The 14,186-nt window shown below is 51.7% G+C and overlaps 1 protein-coding gene across 1 annotated transcript; it reads right to left on the reverse strand.

Moving 5' to 3' along the window:
• Positions 1–1,792: 1,792 nt before the first annotated feature.
• LOC308046646 (olfactory receptor 14A16-like) lies at positions 1,793–2,758 on the reverse strand (the record flags this gene model as incomplete). The annotated part of the gene is made up of 1 exon (XM_080354634.1): positions 1,793–2,758. The coding sequence occupies one exon, from the start codon at positions 2,756–2,758 to the stop codon at positions 1,793–1,795; it is 966 nt and encodes a 321-aa protein (XP_080210760.1).
• Positions 2,759–14,186: the final 11,428 nt, after the last annotated feature.

The raw sequence follows: 14,186 nt of genomic DNA on the forward strand, positions 1-14,186 counted from the left end.
CTTTCCTTTTCTCAGCATTAGAGAGGACACCCAGGCGGGGACAGGTAGGGATCTGCTTTACCTTTGCTGAGGGAAGGGATTCATCTGAGTCAGTTGGGGCAACTCATCCTGGGTTTGTAGTCCTGGGGTTGGCAGCGGACTCAGCTCTCACCTATGGCTGCCACAAACCCACAGGAGGTGGATTCCTCTTGCCTCAGTTAAGATGGGTACAGAATAGGCACCTCCTGCCTGGGAGCTGCTTGTCTCAGCTGTTGTTCAGACAGCTGAGTTGCTCAGACCCAACCAACCAGTGACATCGGGGGTGTCAGTGGTGGTCCAAGATACATGCAGTCAGATTCAAGGCCCAGTGGAGCAGTGCTGAAGCAGGGCAGTTTCTGGGAGCAGCATTTTTGAGACCAGTGGGGAATTCCTTTGGCCAAATGAAAGGACAGCAGTTGATCATGTTTGGGACAAAGAAACCTGTCCCTCCTTAATATGCTCATGTCTAAAACCCATATAGAGCTTACCCAATGTAGCCATTGCCATAGGGAGAGCTCAGCCTTTCTCCTCCTCTTCTCCACCACCTGTATTTACTAGGCTTCCACTGGGAAGAATGGCATTTGTCTCAGGGACATCCCTCCATTACCCAACCTAGTTCAGGGCAGCTGCTCAATGTCATGGCCAAGTCCAGGCCTGTGCTGCTACCTGAGGTGTGTACAGGGCTCTCCAGCACAACTGCATTTGTCTGGCAGGGACAGCACAGCAGCTATAGGAAAGCCATCCCCACTCAGAGCAGGTGTGGGACAGACCACCCAGGGCATCTCGGACAGACCCACTTTCTCTGGGTCAGTGACTGGTCACCAGCACTGTGCTGAGAAGAGCCTCTCCCACCTCCACCTGGTAGATACAGGCCAAGAAGGAATATGAAGCATGTCCCACCAGGGTCTGTACTCATGTGTCTCTGCTCCTGAACTTTGCTGGTTCTTCTCGCTCCTGTCCTTTACTCATCCCATTGATGGTGTTATTATCAAGGTGTTCCTGGAACACAGGATGTCCCCAGTGAATGGAAAAAAGGAAATCATATCCATCTAACATAAAATAAAAACAAACAAAAAACTCCACACCACCAACAACAAAAAACTACAACAAACCAACCAACCAACCAAACCCCAAGACGTAAAAAGGAGGACCCTGGGAACTACCACCCACTCAGCCTCTCTTCTGTGCCTGGAAAGGTCAAGGAGCAGATCCTCCTGGAAGCTCTGTTGAAACGTATGGAACACACAGAGGTGATTAGAGACAGTTCACAAGGCTGAACCAAGGGTAAATCGTGCCTGACTAACCTAGTGGACTCCTCTGAAGGAGTGACTGCATCAGCAGACAAGGGAAGAGCTATGAATATCATCTATCTGGGCTACTATAAGACTTTTCATGCAGCCCCCACCGAAAAATTGCTGAGATGTTGGTGTGATGGATAGATGGATAAGGAACTGACTGGATGGCTGTGTCAAAAGAGTAACAGTCAATAACTCATGTTCAAGCAAAAATAAGGAATGAGCAGTTTCTGTCAATTGTCCATTCTGGGATGAATACTGTTTAATATCTTAATAAATTATATACACAGTACACCCTCAGCAACTTTGCAGGTCACAGAGTCATAGAACATCACCACCTGAAAGGGATCCGTATATATCATTAAGTCCAACTCCCTGGTCCTTGCAGGATGACATAAACCATATGACTAAGAGCATCCTCCAGATGCTCCCTGAACTCTGACAGGTTTGGTGACATGGAGACAGCGAGATGAGTTATGTTATGTGTCATATGTTGAAGAACATAGACACTTTGTAGCTTCTAGCAGGCATCCAGTCACCAGTTTCCACACTGCATCCTGCAGCTCCTTGTTCCTCATACTGTAGATGAGGGGGTTCACTGCTGGAGGCACCACTGAGTACAGAACAGACACCACGAGATCCAGGGATGGGGAGGAGAAAGAGAGGGGCTTCAGATAGGAAAATATGACAGTGATAAAAAACAGGGAGACCACGGCCAGGTGAGGGAGACACATGGAAAAGGCTTTGTGCCGACCCTGCTCAGAGGGGATCCTCAGCACGGCCCTGAAGATCTGCACATAGGACAGCACAATGAACACAAAACACCCCAAATACACAATAGCACTAAACATGAGAAGTCTAAATTCCCTGAGGTAGGCGTCTGAGCAGGAGAGCTTAAGGATCTGGGGGATTTCACAGAAGAACTGGTCCACAGCATTGCCCTTGCAGAGTGGTAGTGAAAATGTATTGGCCGTGTGCAGCAAAGCATGGAGAAACCCAGTGGCCCAGGCAGCTGCTGCCATGTGGACACAAGCTCTGCTGCCCAGGAGGGTCCCGTAGTGCAGGGGTTTGCAGATGGCAACGTAGCGGTCATAAGCCATGACTGTGAGAAGAAAGTACTCTGCTGAAATGAAAAACACAAACAGAAAGAGCTGTGCAGTGCATCCTGTGTAGGAAATGGCCCTGGTGTTCCAGAGGGAACAGGCCATGGATTTGGGGAGAGTAGTGGAGATACACCCCAGGTCAAGGAGGGAGAGGTTGAGGAAGAAGAAGTACATGGGGGTGTGGAGGTGCTGGTCCCAGGCTATGGTGATGATGATGATGCCGTTGGCCAGGAGAGCAGCCAAGTAGGTTCCCAGGAAGAGCCAGAAGTGCAAGAGCTGCAGCTCCCGTGTATCTCCAGACTCCATGAGGAGGAACTGGGTGATGGAGCTGCTGTTGGACATCTTCTGTCCCTGGTCATGATGACCTGTCCAAGTAGGAAAAGGCAGTGAGCAGTTAGGGCAGAGTTCTTTGATGGAAATCTATTCAATGTCTCATGGAGATCCCCTAGACTGCCTTGGCTCTTTCATGTTCCTTTTATGAGCTCTACTCTGTGCTGACTGACTGTGCCTCTGGGAGCAGGGGGCTCTGCTGTGGACACACAAATATCCCAATGCTCCTTTCAAGGCAGGAATGACAAGGACAGACAGACAGGTACTCAGGAATTTCTCTTCTTTGGGGTCACACTTCCAAGAGGACTCAGCCTGAAACCCCACGACCCTGGGGGCAGATGCTGTGCTGGGTGTGAGACCTGGGAGCTGCTCCAGGAAAGTGTCTGCACTGTGGGGGATGGCAGGGATGTGCATGAATTTCGTCCTCCAACAGCATTTCTGTCAGCAGCTCCTTCTCCGTCCCTACTCATGTCTCTGCTGTCTGGAGCTGTCCCTGCCAGGAGCTGCTTCTCTCTCCCCATGTTTCATCCCTGTTTGTGCTCATAATCCCCATCTCACTTACTGTCTGCTCAGCTCTGCCCTGCAGACCCCCCTGGCAGTGGGGCCCTGACCAGAGGCATCTCTTTACGGGCAGCGATTCAGCAGGATCCTGAATCCTAAAGAGAACTGGGATCTGAGTGCCTTCTCCAGAGGAGAAGAATAAACTATTAACTCCAACTGCAATCTGAGCCAAACAAGAGCAGAAAACTCAAAGCACAGACTCCTTCCCTTTTAGATAATCTCCATTTTGACCTTCTTCTTGAAAAGTCCCCTTGGAAATACCCTGGAGGTGATTTGGAGCTGTGAGCAGTGCTAGGCCATGCAGCACCCTCTCAACAGCAGGACCCTGCCTGCTCTGACAGGGGTTGCCCCTTCCACCCACAGCTTCTCCTCACAGCACTGTGGGGATCTCCCCGGGCAGGTTCAGTACTGACTCTGGCAGGCGGCAGAGTCCCTGCCCGGCACACAGTCCTAGGATGCAGGGACCCTGCTCTGCAGGACAGCCCTGGGCACCCATCCTGCACACCCAGCTTCACACTGCTGCAGCCATCTCTCAGAGAAGGCAGTCGTTATGCCTTTCTCCTCTCATGGTGCAGCAGGGAAGCCCTGCTCTAGAGCGTGTCCTCCTTCTCCACACCAGACCAGTCAAGACAGTCATCTTGACGGGTCCTATCAGCCATGGGATGTACTGGCTCTAGAAGATCCCCCCAGGATGCTCATCTGAATTTCCCCACTCCCATTGACTTACTGTGTCAAAAGTTGTGAAGGGTTCTCCATGAACAAGAGATCACCTTTAAGCTCTTCCTTTCTCACTCCTCTGCCCTCGGTGCTGCAGGCAGTGCCCTCAGCCCTGCTGCGCTTTGCAGAGGAGCTGCTCCTGGGCAGAGCTGTCTCTTTACAGTGCTACCTGGTTGCCACGAGCTCCCTCCATCCCAGAGCCCAGCCCAGCTCAGCAGCAGAGGAGCAGCCCAAGGTGGCGCTTTTTCTTGGCCTTCTGGGCTCCCTCCAGGTGTCCCTGGGGCTCCAGGAGAACCTGCTGTGAAACAGGCTGAAGTCACCACTGATGCTCCCTCCCTCAGCTGGGGAGAAACTCTTATTCCCAGCAGTCTCCGTTCTTCTCTCAGAGATAGAGTTACTTCTAAAAATTCCTTTATTTGAGTTATTATCAGACCGGACACCCAGACAATGACAGGCAGGGATCTGCTTTACCACTTCTGAGGGGAGTCAGCTCAGTCAGTTAAAGTATCTCATCCTGTGTTTCTATTGTTAGCACTGGAAGTGGACTCAACACTCTGCCACAGCTGCCACAAAGCCCTGAGAGCTGGGATTCCTCTTGCTGCTGTTCAGGTGTGCATTAAACAGGCATCTGTATGTGAGCTCCTTGTCTCAGCTTCCATGGTAAGTAATGAAGATGTAGGTCAGGAGTGAGCTGTTCAGATGAAATACCTGGTGACTTTGGAGGTTCCAGACGTTGTCCAAGCTTGTTCATCCCACTGGCACTGCCCTTATTTACGATTTGTTTGTCAGCCGATGCTGCCATCTGACCAAAAGGTGTCCTGTATCATAAGGACAGCCAAGTTTCTCTCCATCTTTTCAATCAGCTGTGTTGACTAGATCGCCATTGACTATAATGATGGTTCATCTACACATCGCCTAATCAAATTCCAGGCAGTTACACTATTTAATGCCCAACTAGAGGCCTGTAGTGCTAGGTGAGATGCCAAGGCTCTCACACGTATCTACATGGAGCTGGCAGGTACAATTCAGTAAAGCCATTCCCACTCAGAGCGAGTGTGTGACAGACACCCAGACAGCATTGCACAGAGATTCGTTGCCTTTGTGTGAGCCACTGATTGCCATCACTGCAGTGTGGTACATCTGTCCCTTCTCTAGGCAGTAGATGTAGCGCAGCACAGGAACACAAGGGCCATCACACTAGGGTCTCCACTTGTTTACCTAAATTCTCAAACTGCTGCTTTTTCTCTCTACCACGTCATACTCACCCCCTTGAGAATACAGTCAAGCAACAGATAAACCATTTTCACAGTGGGCCATTCAGCAGCATCTTGTCATTCCTGCAGATCAGTGGCACCTCTGCCAAAGTCCCTCAGAGGCAGCAGAGCCACCTCTGAAGTAAACCAGGTTCTTTCCAGGGTTGCACTTCACAGCCCTGTTGGTTGCTCACTCTCTTGGCATCCACTTTCAGCTTTAGATTTCCATCTGCTGACCACTCCATCATGCCTCAGGTCTGAAGCAAAGCCTTTGAACAAACGGGGTCTTAGACACTTCGTACGAGTTTTCTTTATAAGTCCGAGCTTTGCCTGGAGGCACAGCTGATGTGCTACAGCCAAAATGTGCACCAATTCCCTCAGCCCAGGGCACAGACAAGCTCAGTGAGCCCTTGTAGGTGAGGATCATAGGAGAGTCCAGCAAATGTGAAAGTGTAGTAGGAGACAAGGAAACCGCATCAGCTTGGGAAAGCAGCCATAGACCTCTCTAAGCCATCTGGGAAATCTCTGAATGTATAAGCCTGGGCCTTGCTGGGGACCTCAATAACCCTGGCATTTGTTGGATGGAGAACACAGCAGGACGGTGATGAAGCTGGTGAGGCACCTGGAGCACAAGTCTTATGAGGAGCAGCTGAGGGACCTGGGGCTGTTTAGCCTGCAGAAAAAGAGGCTGAGGGGAGACCCTATTGCTCTCTGCAACTGCCTGAAAAGAGGTTGTAGCATGGAGTGTGTTGGTCTCTTCTCCCAAGTAGCAACTGATAGGACAAGAGGAAATGGCTGCAAATTGAGCCAGGGATGGTCCAGATTGGATATTAGGAAACATTTCTTCATGGAAAGGATTGTCAGGCATTGGAACAGGCATGGAGATGAGGTTCTTAGGGACATGGTTTAGTGCCAGTTTGGGGTTAATGGGTGGACTTGATGATCTGAAGTGTCTCTTCCATCTGAAACAATTCTATGATTCAATGATTCTGTAACACAGAGAAGTCGTCAGAAACACTGCCAGGTATTGCAGAATCACAGCATGGTTGAAGTCGGAAGGCACCTCTGGATGTGATCTAGTTCACCTCCTCTGGTCAAGTGGGGTCGGCTACAGCAGGTTGTTCAGAGCCACACTGGGCCTTGAATATGGGAACTCCGCAACTTCTCTGGGCAGCTTGTCCAGTGATCAACATCCACACCTTAATTAAGTGCTTTCTGCAGTTTAGGTACAATTTCCTCTGTTTTAGATTGTGCCCTTGCTTCTTGTCCTGTCACTGGGCACCACTGACTATGGTCTCATACCTCCCTCAGCCTTTTCCATGTCCTACGAAACCAGGACTCCAGGCGTATTTGTCACTGGCCTCATGCTTTCCCTTGTCTTACTCTTGCTGTTGATGTTCTTCTAGAATCCTCTTTTGTTGCTGTTCACACATCATTACACTCTTTTAAGGTTATTCAGTACCAAAAGGCCATATTAAATATGCTGTGTCTCATTGTGCACTAAACTGATGTGAAAAGATGACTTCTGCTCTATGACATGCAGCACCTTCATGCATGATCTAGTATTAATATGTCATTAGTAATTGTCTCACTTGCTACATTTAAAGCAGTTGTTGCAGTCCAGGTGCTCAGGTTTCACAAAGTACTCCAGAGCTGCGGTGACAGATGTAGCTGCCTGGAGGAGTTAGAAAGGAGAGAAATGAACTTGGAGAAACATCTTTGCCCAAACACTTACTAGGAGTTTACACAAAAACCCAGGTAGCTGATGCTGAGGAGACCCACTGTGAACCCACAAGCAGCATCCATACGAAGGGTATTACGCTGAACATTTCCCTCATTGCCAAGGAATTCCTGGGGCTCTCAACAGCTCCCCCTCTGTGGCATCACGCAGTTCAGCTCCTGATGGTGTGCAGGGTTGTCAACAACGGAAACAACACACCTCATCAGCCTGGGAGCCAGATGGATGTTGTGGGAGGGCAAGGGAAGAAGGAGGAAAATACGTCATGGAGGCAAGAGAGGGTCATGTGTGTCCATCCAGCTTAAAGCCAGCACCCACGGGGAGAGCACTGGCACGGCCTCCCCAGAAGGACACAGTCCATTTGACTTCCCACCCACCACCAAGATCTCTTGTGTTCGCAGTGTCAGTTTGTAAGCCAACTGCGTGGATTCTGGAAAGCTACAGGGGCCTTGGGATGTCTTGAAGCACAATTACAAACCCTCTTACTTTTGTATCCAAAGGAAAATCCAGGAAGGCCTCACAGGAATCAGAAACAGCTTGGCAGCTCTTGCACGAGACTGGAAGGCAAATGGAAATGTTCAGTGATAAGAGAAGTTGATCATGCTGGTTTACACTTCTCATATATACTATGCTAATTAGCTGATCAGCTGATTATCACAGGCAGACAGAAGGGCACAGAAGATTCCAAGGAGAGCAATAGTTGTGGAAAAGTACCTCTGGATCTCAGAAAGCCCCCGAATATTTGATGGATGATGGTAGTTGACTGAGAAGAGACGTCCATGCTGGAAACAAATGGGAAGGCAGAGAGTTATCTCCTCCAAGACTTTGGCTTGTCTGAAAGCCCTGGGCCCAGGTTTGCCATTATGGGAGTACACCAAGGAGTCCAAAGGGCTCAGGAACACTCAAAAGGTAATTTCCTTGCACTTACTTGCTGCTTCCACTCAGACAATCTCTCGCTGCATGGCATCCACGGTGCAGCGTAAGAACTCGTGGGTATCCTCCTGCCTGCAATCCTCATTTCTGTGCCCCAGACAACCTTCCTTTCCCTCTAGAGTCTTGAATTGCATTAGCAGGTCAAGTCTTCCCTTTTCTTGATTTTAAGTTGATGAAAACAACCAAGTCCCTGGAACAGAAGGTAACCCTACCGATGTCAGACCTTTCTGCGAGCAATGACATCTTTAAAACTCCTGTACAGAGGGGCAGGGAGTGACAAAACACATCTTCTCGTGTCTAACTGAGAACACCTTGGTAAGTCTGGCTGCTCTCAGGAAGTGCCCCAGAATTCACTCCAGGTTGTCAGCACATCAGTATTCAGGAACTGAGCACCAGCCACGTCCGTTGACTTTGGGGATTCACAAAGTCCGAGGCTGCTGCTGCAGCTGCTACTCACAGAAGTCATTCTCCATTGTGGCCATCGCTCCTCTCAGGAACACAGGGCTCTGGATGACAAAGGATGTCAGGATGTGCTCCTGAAAGAGAAGATGAGCATCAATCCCGTCACCTGATTCCAAATAAAGAATTGTACCTCAACAAAATGATTAAAAAATACCCAAATTGAAACCAACAGAACAGCATCTGCCACCAAGAGTGTTTCAGTGGCAGTTTTAACTGCTGCAGAGCTGCAAGGCTGATGACCTTCCCATGACTGTCACAGGGCCTCAGTTCACAGCAGTTTCAAAGGCCTTTTGAAAGTCTCCAATGCACGTTACCTCCTCTGAAGAGGACCTGCTGCTGACCTGTTGCTGCTCCTGCCCCATCAACACATAGATATGGGTGGGCTCCTCACAGGGGTCTGCTGTCACCTGTGGGGAGGAGGGGACGGTCACCCAGCGTGGCGGTGGCATGGGCAAAAGGGGTGGGGGTGAGGGGTCGGCGTACGTCATCGATGCCACGGGAGAGGGCCTGGCAGTGGCAGGTGTGGCAGCCAGAGTCATGGAGGAAGAAGAGGGTCCTGCCATAACCCAGCAGGAAGAGGTGCTGCTGGGCAGGCACCAGCTTGCAGTGGCCGTGAGCAAAGGGGGATGGGATGGAGGCCACCAGCGCTGGCTGCCGACAGGGGCCCAGGCCCTGGAGGCTCAGCCCGTTGGTGTCTGCAGGGGGAAGCAGAGACGTTGTCATGGGCTGGGGACAAAGTGCCACCACCCTCCCCTCCCTTGGCGGTGCCGGGGGCTCACAGCTGAGACTGCGGCATCTTGCCGGGCCGGGTGCTGGTGGGGGCAGAGGGGGCAGAAGCGGCCCCAGGCGGCCTCGCTGTTCACAGCTCATGGCGGCAGCAGCAGGTCTGGCCCCGGCTCAGCAGGCCGGGCAGCGTCAGGAGATGATGAGCAGGAGCTGTGGGGAGGCGGGGAGAGCGTCAGCCCTGGGACCCCCTGCTCTGAGGGGAGACCCCAGCCCCGCCATCCCCCCTGCTCAACTCACCATCTCAGGGCAGACGTGTGATGGCGGCCACGTCCTCCCCTCCTCACCGTCCTCCAGGTGCTGTGGGGTCGCTTGTGCTGCGGGAGGGGATGTGGGGGAGGTGATGGCCGGCACCCCCACGGCAAACACGGCCTCTGCCATCATTGCCCACCCACCCCATCCTCCCCCTCAGCGTCACATCCTCATCACTGTCGGTCACGTGCCGGCGGCGATGGCGGCGAGAAGCCCGGTGGCCCATGGCTGCTGTGTGGTGGCACAGCCCAGGGACACTGACTCTGTGAGGCGGTGGCTCCCACAGAGACGGGGGGTCCAGGACATGGGCAAGGGGGGTAGAGCTGGGGGAGGGCTGAAGAGAGGAGGCGGGGCCAGGCCGGGGGCTGCTCAGCCCTGGGGCAGCCCCACGGGCGCCATGTCCAAGCTCAGCCCGGCCACCGGCAGAGCCGCCGCCTTCTCGCATCCACCTTTGCCAGCACAGGGCGGCAGGGCGGCCAGTCTCCTCCCTGCGGTGACGCTGCCCCGCATTGGTCCCCTGGGCTGTCACTCTGCCCTGCTTTGGGCCGCCCTTCCCTGAGCTGATCCCGGCTCTGATTGGCCCCCAGCTGGTCAGGCTCCTGCACTGCAGTGCCCGCCCTTCATCTGAGGTGCTGACCTCTGATTGGCTGCTTGAGCTGTCACTCTGCCCGACACCTTGCCCCTCACGACTCACATTGGGATGTGCATAATCAGCCTGTGTTCTGTCACTTTCAGCAGCTGCTTCTTTGGCAGAAATGGCTTCAGAAGCTGATGGAGTAAAAAGATTCTCCACCTCTTGGCTCAAGTTGGAAGGAACCTTCCTGGATTCTCCACAGGCAAACAGAGCTTCCATCACTGCGGGTCCCATCACAAGATTTCTGAGGTCCAGGGGCACTGCACAAGATAAAACCGTATTTTTCACTTGAAACAGTCCATCTAGAAGATGAACGTCAGGAGTAAATGCCCTGGAGGAAAAAATGGGTGGCTACTGGAAAACTCTGAGTCATGTTCCCTTTAGAAACTCAGTTCCCAGAGAAAGTGTTTGTTTGGGTTTTTTCCTCTTGATTCTGCAAGTCCTGCATTAAAAAGCTGCTCCCAGCGCATCTGTCTGATCTGCTGCTCTGAATCACATCAATAGTCAAAACCGCTGTATTTGTTTCCCTCCCAACTAGAGCAAAGTAAACACCTGGATTTCACGCTCTTTCCCAAGGAGCTGATCGTAGGAAGTTACATTCACATCCCAGGATGGAAATAAAGGGAAAGAGGAATAGGAAAAGCATTCCAGACAATGGAAAAAAAAAATGGAAAAACATTCTATAAAGGAACAAATATTTTCCAAGAGGCATCCACCTGTATTTCATATCAGAAATACGATCAGTGCCGATGTTTGCAACACGAGGTGTACAATGTGGCATTCTCTGTACTGCTTTAAATCTGTTAAATATATTAATAGACAAGTAAAACAATGATAAACTTTTATGTAACCTTGTTTCCATCAGAGTGCACTCACTTCACCTTATTTCCTCTGACAAGCTGTTCAACTGGCCATATGTGAGAGATTGTAAGATAATGTCTTGAGGACCCGTGTTGGAACGTAAAATATGGGAAAGCAAGATGTGCGGTTCCAGCCACCTGGATGATAAAGAAAGATTAATACTGACATGACCATCTGGACGGTCAAAGACATAATACTAACATAATAATATATAAAGGACCTTGGACAGATTACTTTGAAGTACGTTTCTCGTAATTGTAAAAAGTTATAGCCCAGACTGGTGAGAATGGTATCTCAGGCTGGATAACCGTCCCAAGTGCATGGGATGTGTGAATGTCCTTGGGCCTGGTCTGTGAATGAGTGGAAAAACAAGTGAGACAAACATCACATGAGTTTAGCGTGTTCTTAATAACAATTAGTGGAAAAACACCTTTTGTAAACATCTTAGTCCAGGCCCATACCTGTAAATCCTATAAATTGTGAATGGTGAATAAAGAAGGCAGCCTAGGCGTAGGTCAGGTCTCTGCTTGGCCAGGCTCTGCGCTCCTTCCTGAACAAGATCTCTGCCTCTGCGTGAATTTCTGTCCGCATCCTGGTGCGCGTCGTTTCTAATCGCCGCAAAAAATCCTGCAGGTGATCTGGAACTGTGAGCAGCACAGACCACACGGCACCCTCTCAGCAACAGAAGCAACTTTCCTGTCCGATAGGGTTTGCTCCTTCCCCCCACATCTTCTCCCCTCAGTGTTGTCGGGATCTCCCTGGGCAGGCTGAGCGCTGACCCTGGCAGGCGGCAGAGCCCTGCCCGGCACAGCCCTGGGGTGCAGGGACCCTGCTCTGCAGGACAGCCCTGGGCACCCCTGCCTGCACATTTACATTTACACCCCACAGCCATCCTGGGGAGAACGCAGCATTAACGTCTTGTCATTCTGACAGCGCAGAAGGCAACCCCTGCTCTGCAGCTCATCCTCTCCTCTGCATCAGGAAATCTCTAAGAGTTGTCCTTACATCTCTTGTAGGCTCTGCAGTGTGACAGCTATCAGAGATTCTGCCATGATTTGCAGATGCAATGTCCTGCAGCCACAGGCTTAATATTTGTGAAGATTTCTCTCCCAGTGATGTCTCAGCATCCTCCACCCCATGTTGTCTTTAACCTCTCTCTGCCTGTCTCCTGTGCCCTCGGTGCTGCAGGCAGAGCCCTCAGCCCTGCTGCGTGTGCAGAGGAGCTGCTCCTGGGCAGAGCTGTCTCTCTGCAGCGCTGCCGCTGCCATGAGCTCCCTGTGTCCCAGGAGCCCAGTCCAGCTCAGCAGCACAGGAGCAGCCCATGATGTCCCTTTCTCTGTCCCCTCTGGGCTCCTCCAGGTGTCCCTGGGGCTCCAGGGACACATTCTTTCAAACAACTTCAAGTAATCAGTGATGTTGATTCTCTCTCCTCTGCACAGACACTTCTTGCCAGCATTATATTCTTCCTCTTAGAAAATAAACTGGTATGAAAATCACCTCTTCTTGTCCCATCATTAGACAGGACGCCAGGAAGGTTACAGCAAAGGATCTAATTTTTCCAAGCTGAAGGAGGAATACGTTCAGTTGAATGGATTTAGTAATTTTATTCTGGATTATACTCCCAGGTCCAGAGAGACATTCAGCAATATTTGGCCATGTCATGTCTGTGCTCTGCAGCAAAGCCTTTGCACACATGGGCTCTTGGACACTTGGTACCAGGTTTCCTTGTGGCAGGTCAGAGCTGGGCTGGTGCCACAGCTGGGGTGGCTCAGCCCAGATGTGAGGCCATGTCCTCAGCCAGAGACCTGACTGGGGGAGCTGGAGCTGTCAGTGCTGCAGACAGAGCTGTGACACGGATGGAATGAACTGCCAGGCAGGGTGGCAGAAGTGAGTTCATCTGGTCTGCAAGGACAGCAGCCGCCAGGCACAGCAACAGTCCAGATCAGAACTCAGTCCAGACCTGTAAGGCAATTCAGGGGCCCCATAATGAGCTGTTACTACTGCAGGAACAGTTAAATGAGAAAGAAAGACACTGTGTGGCCACTGATGAATTTAATAAGGGAAAGCAGCAATATTCTCTGTCTCTTGTCCTCCTGCAGGTAAATAATGGAAAGTGGCTCAGTGATCCCCTCTGCCAGTTCCCTCAGAACACTTGGGTGTATCCCATCTGGCCCCACAGTCTTGTGGTGTAGCAGGTTGCCAACCATTTCCCCTTGGATCACTGGGGCTTCACTCTGCTCCCCATGTCTGTCTTCTGCTTCAAGGGGCTGGGTACCTGGAGCACAACTGTTCTGACTGTTAAAGACTGAGGCGAAGAAGGCATTTAGTACCTCAGGCTTTCCACCTTTTTCACCCCCCACCACCTGGATTCCTCCTTTTGTGCTCTGCCCGCTCCAACAGTTTGTCACTTGGTTACATGGCCAGTTTATCCTCAAGCCACTGAGAGCTTCTGTAAGCGGTGAGACAGCACACAAAGCCCATCTCCTCTGCTGCCCACCCTTGGAATTCCCTAGAAATCTCTACAAACCCACTAAAGGAGCAGCTTCACTGCTGTTCAGATCAACCAGCAGGTGAGCATGGGGCTCTGGAACATACCACAGGGCAAAAGGGCAGTCCCGAGGGAACATGAGGGCAAAGGGGGACCTGGAGACACCTGAGAGCACCCAGGTGCCCAGGGCTGAACTGGCCTGTGCCTCCCGATGGGACATGCTGCCCCTCGCTCCCCAGGCGCAGGGTCACAGTGGGGCCCTTTGTGACCTCACATTGTGACACCCACTGCCCTGCATGTGCTCAGCGCAGCTGCAGCCCCAGCCCACACTGTCCGGCAGGACGGTGACGAGACAGGGTGTGAGCACGGAGCTGGCGAGAGCCCCCGAGCGTAGCCCACGTCTTTCATTGAGTTTGCGATTTAGAGAATCTTTTTGGTTGGAAGCGAACCTTTAAGATCATTGAGTCCAATCATACCCTCACTTTAGCTGCCCCTGGCAGACTCCCCTCTGCCCCCGGGAGACTTGTGCTGAGCACTCCCCAAGTGCAGCCCACGTCTTTCCCGGCTGCCCTTGGCAGACTCGTGGTGTTTCAACAAGTCTTCCCAATTCCTCACCTATACCTCCTTCCCCAAACCCACGAGATGGCAGACAAACACCCCACCTGCCGCATGGTGGCCCTGGAGGAGGACAGGGCTCCCCAGGAGAGCAGCTCTCCAGCAGAGCCCCAGGAGCTGTGCATGGCCCAGCACCTGGAGAT

This window comes from Nesoenas mayeri (assembly GCF_963082525.1).
Source record: "Nesoenas mayeri genome assembly, chromosome: 16".
NCBI lineage: Eukaryota > Metazoa > Chordata > Aves > Columbiformes > Columbidae > Nesoenas > Nesoenas mayeri.